The 7,421-nt window shown below is 42.3% G+C and overlaps 1 protein-coding gene across 1 annotated transcript; it reads left to right on the forward strand.

The window, feature by feature from the left end:
* Positions 1-2,782: 2,782 nt before the first annotated feature.
* Positions 2,783-5,255, forward strand: Utp3 (UTP3 small subunit processome component). Its single transcript, XM_010606094.3, has one exon. The coding sequence runs from the start codon at positions 3,230-3,232 to the stop codon at positions 4,655-4,657; it is 1,428 nt and encodes a 475-aa protein (XP_010604396.1). The 5' UTR covers positions 2,783-3,229; the 3' UTR covers positions 4,658-5,255.
* The last annotated feature ends 2,166 nt before the right edge of the window (positions 5,256-7,421 follow it).

Here is a 7,421-nt window from a genome sequence, read left to right on the forward strand (position 1 = left end):
AAAAAAAAAAAAAAAACAGAGAAACCATGCTTAATGTTAGCTATCATTAAATATCACTGCTTCAAAACTGGGCGTGGTGGCGCACGTCTGTAATCCCAGCACTCTGGAGGTTGAGGCAGGAGTATCACTGTGAGTTTGAGACCAGCCTGGGATACATAGTGAATTCCAGGTCAGTCTCAACTACATAGTGAGACCCTGCCTCAAAAAAAAAAACAAAAAAAAAATCTATTAGGCTTAGGAATGGTATGACAAAGCTGTTGGAAATGAAGTACTAACTTATAAATTATTCTTCAGTAAAAAAAAAATCTTAGAATGTTAAAATATACTATTCTGTATATTCACTATTGAAACTATTCTATTGAGTAATTTTTTTTTTTTTTTTGTACTGGGATCGAACTCGGAACCTTGCTCTTTCGAGGCAGGTGGCAGAACCACTGAGCTAAATCCCCAGCCCAGAAACCCTATTACAGACAGGAAATGTAATGTTTAAAGTACGTAATATTGGACTAATATGATCACTCCAACTTAAAAGTTTTCTAACTTATTTATAGCAATTAGTATTTACATTATATGCCTAAATGTTTTGATATAAAGAAAATGTAGGACAGTTAAACCAAGGTTATAGTTATAGTCCCATCTTAGATATAACATTCTTTTTGGGTTTTTTTGTTTGTTTGTTTTGGTTGGGGTTTGGTTGAACCCAGAGCTTTGCACATGCTAGGTAAACACTCTGCCCATGAGCCACACCCAGCCCTACTTTCCTAAACAGCACTCTGGAGGTCAACTCTCATCCTGCTAATCTCTTACCTCACTACAGGGTCTTGCACGCTGCCTCATATTTTGGTAATCTTTGTGTCTTCTTTTCCATCTGGTGATAAGTCCCTTGAGGCTATGTCTTTTTCTACCCAATTATATGCTCTTTAACTGGCTAATTGGCCTCTGGAGAAACTACAGTATATTAAGCAGATAATTCCTCAATGAAAAGAAGCTATTAAAATTTACATTCCAAAATGAATTTCATAAACTGGGCATGGCAGCACATATTTATAACCCTAGCTATTGGGAGGCTGAGGCAGGAGGATACCAAGTTTGAGGCCAGCCTTGGCAAATGAGACCATGTCTCAAAAATAAATAAATAAAGGCAATGTAACTCATTAGTAGGACATCCCTACAGCAATATTCCCTAGAGCAATAATTTTATTACTTCATGCTTACTGCAAGAATATAGATCTTTATACCGTTTTAGTCATTAAATTGTACTTTCTAAACCTAGGCTTGGTGGCACACAATTGAAATCCCAACATTCAGGCAGGTGAGGCAAGAGGATTCCCCAGGAGTTCAAGGGCAGTCTGGACTACATAGTGGGTTTAAGGTTAGCCTGAACTACATAAGGAGAGTCTATCTCAACAAAACAAGCACTTTTTTTTGTTTTGTTTTGCTTTTGTTTTTGTTTTTCAGACAGGGTCTCACTATGTAGTTGAGACTGACCTAGCAACTATGTAGCCCAGGCTGGTCTTGAACTCAGAGCAATCCTCCTGCCTCAGCCTCCCATGTGCTGGGATTACAAGTGTAAGCCACCACGCCCGGCAAAACAAGCACTTTTAAAATGTACTGCTTTTCTGAAAAGTGTATTATTTTCTTAACATGACACTATACTTTCTGTAAAGATGTTATGTCACCATTAATTTTAGCAAAGTTCAGCTTCCAACTTCCTACATTTGAGGGTGTCATAATCCTAACGCTGTGACCAGAAACATAAACTTAAACCAAGATTACTGGACAGTCCTTTCAAACCTCTATCTCTAAAAAAAAAAAATCTTAAAACCAGCATAGCTAGTTTTATTATTAGTTTTTTGGTTTTGGTTTTTTTGGGGGGGTACTGGGGATCAAACTCTCGGGTCCTTATGCTTGCGAGGCAGGCGGCGGAACCACTGAGCTAGATCCCCAGCCCTATTATTAGTTCTTACCACCACCTTCTTCCTCAAATATACAGCAGTAATCTGTGCTTCTGGCTTTTCTACCCTACCCTCTGCAAAAGGTCTCAAATTCATTCACCACATTAAAGAGGCAAAAACTGGGAGCCTGAGGCAAGAGGCTCCGAAGGACAAGCCCAGCTTGGGCAATTTATCAAAACTCCCAAAATAAAGTTCTGGGTATGTAGCTCAGTACGAAGGGTTTGGGTTCGACCCCCACTGTGTGTGCGTGAAATACGGGTGTGGGAGCTGTGTCCCTGGTTTCTGTGGCAGATGTGCCAGTCTGTTTCCACGTGTACCAAATCAAAGTTGTGATTAAAGGTTCCTAAAACCCTTACTAGGTCAGGTGATCTCCCTTGGAGACGTCTGCAGTCTTGAGCGTTATCATTCACCCGGCTTCATAGTGCACCTAAGACGCCATCAGATGGCGTCGCTCCAATTCTGTTCACTCAGCAGATCTGGCTGAACACTGAGCCAGGAGCGCACCAGACGAAAGAAAGCTGCGAGTAGCGCACCAGACGAAAGAAGCGCGGGAGACCTAAGGAGCAGGGAGCGCTGTACCAGCTAGTTGAGGAGAAGCTGGGCCGTCCGAGTGCGGGGAACGCCGGGAGCGGGCGGGAGCGGAGCTCGCTCCTCAGCGGAGACACTGAGGTCCCGAAGGCTGCTCGCACGGCCTCCCCCGCCCGCGGCACCTGGGGACCGTCCCGGACGGGCGCTGCGCCCAGAAGGCCAGAAATAGCGTCTGCAGCTTACAGGGGAGAGACCGGAAAGCAAACCACCTCAATAGAGACAGCGGCGAGAAAGAGCAAACGCTGTACTCACAGGCGGAGCCCGCCCACACCTTTCGGGCGCGGAAGCACAGTGCCCTCTGCTGGTGCGGCCATCTCGCCTTGTCTGGAGGGCACGCTTCCGGTCTCCAGGGTTACGCGAGACACAAGGGAAGTCTCGCGAAAGAGCTCTGTGGAACGCAGTTTTTCTAACCTGTAGTTCCTACACGGAGAGGTTTTAATTCTCCGAACTAATAGACAAGAAAGGAGCACCGCGAAAAGAAAAGAGCCAGCAACAGGATTGGGCCTGTAGGGCTGAGCGGAAGTCCTGCCCCTCGGCCCGGAAGGAAGTGAACGTCCGGGTGGCTACCCGAGCGCTTGCCGACGTGCGCGGTAGTGAAGCTCTCTTTGGAGCGTGTGGCTCTCGCTGTTAGTTCACAGGTGGCTGCATTCGCTGAGTCGCTGTCAACCTGAGACGGTGTGTAAGTCATGGTGAGGAGATCCGGGCGTCGCGGAGCCGCCAGGTGGGCAGCTGTGCAAGCTGGGGGAGGTCGCACCGCGGCAGACGAAAATGGAGACGATTTAGCAGGACCACCCTCGCCCGGGGACTCCAGCTACTACCAGGATGAGGTAGATGACTTTCATGAGGCGCGAGCTCGGGCAGCCTTGGCCAAGGGCTGGAGCGAAGTGGAGAGCGGGGGTGAGGAGGATGCCGAGGAGGAGGAGGAGGAGGTGCTGGCCCTAGAGGTTGACGATGAAGACGAAGACGGAGAGAGTGAGAGGGGGGAGGAGGAGGACGGTGATGACGATGATAACGACGGTGGCAGCTCCGTTCAGAGTGAGGCTGAGGCCTCTTGGGATCCCAGTTTGTCTTGGGGTCAAAGGAAAAAACTTTACTATGACACGGACTATGGCTCCAAATCCCGAAGCCGGCAGAGTCAGCAAGAAGCAGAGGAAGAGGAGAGGGAAGAAGAGGAGGAGGCACAGGTCATTCAGCGGCGACTAGCCCAAGCCCTGCAAGAGGATGATTTTGGAGTCGCCTGGGTGGAGTCCTTTGCAAAACCCGTGCCTCAGGCAGAGGAGGCAGAAACACGGGTCGTGAAGGATTTGGCTAAAGTTTCAGTAAAAGAAAAGTTAAAGATGCTGCGAAAAGAATCACCAGAGCTCTTGGAGCTCATAGAAGACCTAAAAGTCAAGTTAAGAGAAATGAAAGATGAGCTAGAGCCATTGTTACAGTTGGTGGAGCAAGGAATCATTCCATGTGGAAAAGGGAGCCAATACCTGAGGACCAAATATAACCTCTACTTGAATTATTGTTCCAACATCAGTTTTTATTTGATCCTGAAAGCTAGGAGAGTCCCCGCACATGGGCATCCTGTCATAGAGAGGCTTGTTTCCTACCGAAATTTTATCAACAAGCTTTCAGTTGTGGATCAGAAGCTGTCCTCTGAAATTCGACATCTGCTTACATTTAAGAATGGTGCTGTAAAAAAAGAATTGAACCCAAAAGCAAAACTCACCAAAGCCAAACCAAAGTCTGCTTCAAAGACTTCTGCTTCTGGGAATCTCACTAGTTATTCAGATTTTAATGAAGAACCTGCACTGAAATACTGTAAAGAAATAAAGGACAGGCAAAAGTTAAAGAGAAAGAAGGAAGAAGCTAGCGCTGAAGAACAGGCTCTTGAAGATCAGAATGCAAAGAGAGCCATTACCTATCAGATTGCTAAAAATAAGGGACTCACACCTAGGAGGAAAAAGATTGACCGCAATCCCAGAGTGAAACACAGGGAGAAGTTCAGAAGAGCCAAAATTCGCAGAAAAGGCCAGGTTCGTGAAGTTCGAAGAGAAGACCAGCGTTATAGTGGTGAATTATCGGGCATTCGTGCTGGAGTTAAAAAGAGCATTAAGCTTAAGTAAAATGTTTGCTTAGCTTGAAGTTTTCGACAATCATGTTAGATTAATAAATTTTTATTTTTAACTAAAGTGATTGTGTAAGTAATATATTAGTTAAGCTTTCAAGTTCATGCCAGGGAAGGTAGGGTAGGGAGCTTATTCTTTAATTGGTGGGCCCTTTAGTTGATATTAAAGTTATATAAACTGTAGGAGCAGTGTGAAGATGCTTGGGAAAGAGATAGTGCTGATGGTGTGAAACTTTGTTAAGTACTAGCCTCAGAAAGTTTTCCACTAAATTAATTGTGGAGTGTTAATGGAATTTAAGCACTTGTATAACTTTACATAAATAGACCATACCTTAGTCATCTTATCTGTAAGACAGTGTGTAGAAATAGTTCTGACATGTATTTAATTTGCCTAGCTACACTGCTTGGGAAGGATACCTACTAAAATTGAGGTAGATTTTGTGAAAGTATAGGAGTAAAGCTCAGGATTTAGCTCAGTGGCACCGTGCCTACTTTGCAGTAGCACTGTGCTACCTCACAAACACAAGGTCCTGAGTTCAATCCCCAGTAACAAAAAAAGTATAGGAATAGAGAGGAACTTTGATTATAAGTAGAAAAAGGAAAAATATGCCTTAATTACATGAATTGTGAATATTTTCTAATAGTCCATGTGATAAATAAGGTGAAAATTTCATTTCCCTTTCTGTGCTGGTGGTTTCCATTGGTTGCTGTTTGTACTCCTTTTACTTAATTTTTTTTAAATGTTAGTTTAAATGGCAAATTCAAAAGATAACAAAGTTGCATTTTCCTTGCAGTTATTCTGGTCCCTATAATGAGGGAAATATTGATACTTAATTTTAAAATATTCAGGGCTTTGCTAGGAAGAAAATGAGAAGACTGACAAAGGAAAGCACAGAAGTCAGCACTTATTCATTAAACATTGTGTAGTAACTTGGAGATGCAGTGATGGCCAGTGGTTACTGAACACTTGCCAGGTACTAATTGTACCTCTCTCAGTATCACAAAGAAGATGCTAAAGTTCTGGGAGGTTAACTTTCTAAGGGACACTTGCGATTTGAACCTAAACTATCATAATATGAGCATTTATTCTTTTCACCCTGTAGTACAGCTGCTTTCTCAAAGTACCAAATATGCCAAATTCTTTTTGGTTTTTTTTTTTTTCCTTAAAAGTAGGTTGGAAGTGAAAGAATTAAGTGTTCACTACTCCCCTGAATTATTTCCTTATTCCTCGAAACCCTATGTGGTAAATTCTGTTGTCCACATTTTGAAGATGAGGAAATTGTGGGAAAGAGAATGAACTTTCTCAAGGTCACCTGGCTATTAAATAAAAGGGAGAATCTCAACCGAGCCTTTCTGGCTTCAGAGTCCATTCACATACTTCTTTTTCTAATAAAGTAGAAAAAAATACAGATTTCAGCGTTAATTACCGGGGTATTTTTGAGTTAGTCTCTGAGTTGCATTTTTCTTTTACCCTTGAAAAGCTATAGAGGAAAGATTAAGAGCAGACGGGAGTTAGAGTACTTAAATTCCTAACTCAATCCCCAACAGTACCTGGGGCTTAAATTTCTTGATGTCTTTGTTCCTTGCTGTTTTTATCTAAAGCTTGAATAATAGCTGTGTCTTTTTGCAGGATTATTCTAAGGGCAAGGTGGGATAATATCTGTAAAGTATTTAGGACGTGTGTCGGGCTATCATCTAAGGAGTGCCAGCTTGTTGGGGAGGAAGAGCTTAGATACCTGTGACAGGTTAAGTGAAAATACAAAGTTAAGGGTTGAAAGTGTTTTATGTTATGTGTCAAACCCCTGAGATAGATTAAGATAGAATTGTGTTGAGAAATGTTTTAAATGAAAAAAATCTTCATTTAGGAAAGTGGAAAAAAAAGTCTGATATAGTGTCAGACACTTCACTATAAATACTCATTCTGGAATAGGTAGGATGTAGCTATTGCTGTCTTACAAATAAGACATGGATGGCTATTTCAGATGTAAGTTAATAGCAAAAGAAGTTGCTGGATGTAATATTCACATCTCCCAAAATTAGTTGGGTTTTTTTGTTTATTTTTGAGACAGGATCTCAATGTAGCCCAGGCTGGCCTCAAACTGGCAGTGATCCTCCTGCCTCAGCCTCCCGGGTGCTGGGATTACAGGAGTGTGCCACTACACCTCACAGCCAAAATTAATATTTATTTTAACAGACATTTAGAGAGCACACAAAAGTGCTGAGTACTGTTGGGATGCAGAGCATGAATAATAATTGTTAAGCAGTATAATGACCATTTTTCAAACGCTGAACTCTAGAGCTTCACAAATCAGATTTCCGGTAAGGTAAATAACTCCTATCAGGCATCAAGACCAAATAACCTATTTTATAACAGCATAGTAAAATAATGAACAGCACACCTGTAATCCCATTACTCAGAGGCTAAGACAGGAAGACCACTGAATTGGAGGCCAGCCTGGGGTACATAGTCAAGCAATAAAATATAGACAGCTATGGAAAATACGACTACAAGAAAACCTTACTGGTTAATGCCATTAACCGGTTGACTGGCTTCCTGGTAGCTGATTTCTCTAAACCACAAGTTTCTTAGCTGTACAAAATTGGAAGTTATTTTTTGTGATCCTAATAATTAGCTTAAATAACTGGCTTGATATGGAATATATTTGACATTGAAGGAATGCCTAGAATTGCTTATTTTGTCTTGCTGTACCTGAAAAACTTTTAGTCACTGAATTTTTTTTTTTTTTTTTTTTTTTTTTTTT

This window comes from Fukomys damarensis, unplaced genomic scaffold (genome assembly GCF_012274545.1).
Source record: "Fukomys damarensis isolate Sample0158 unplaced genomic scaffold, DMR_v1.0_HiC HiC_scaffold_35, whole genome shotgun sequence".
In the NCBI taxonomy this organism is placed as follows: domain Eukaryota; kingdom Metazoa; phylum Chordata; class Mammalia; order Rodentia; family Bathyergidae; genus Fukomys; species Fukomys damarensis.

Bases quoted from the DNA above. Each gene is read 5' to 3' on its own strand.
- Utp3 (XM_010606094.3), top strand. From the start codon at position 3,230: ATGGTGAGGAGATCCGGGCGTCGCGGAGCCGCCAGGTGGGCAGCTGTG.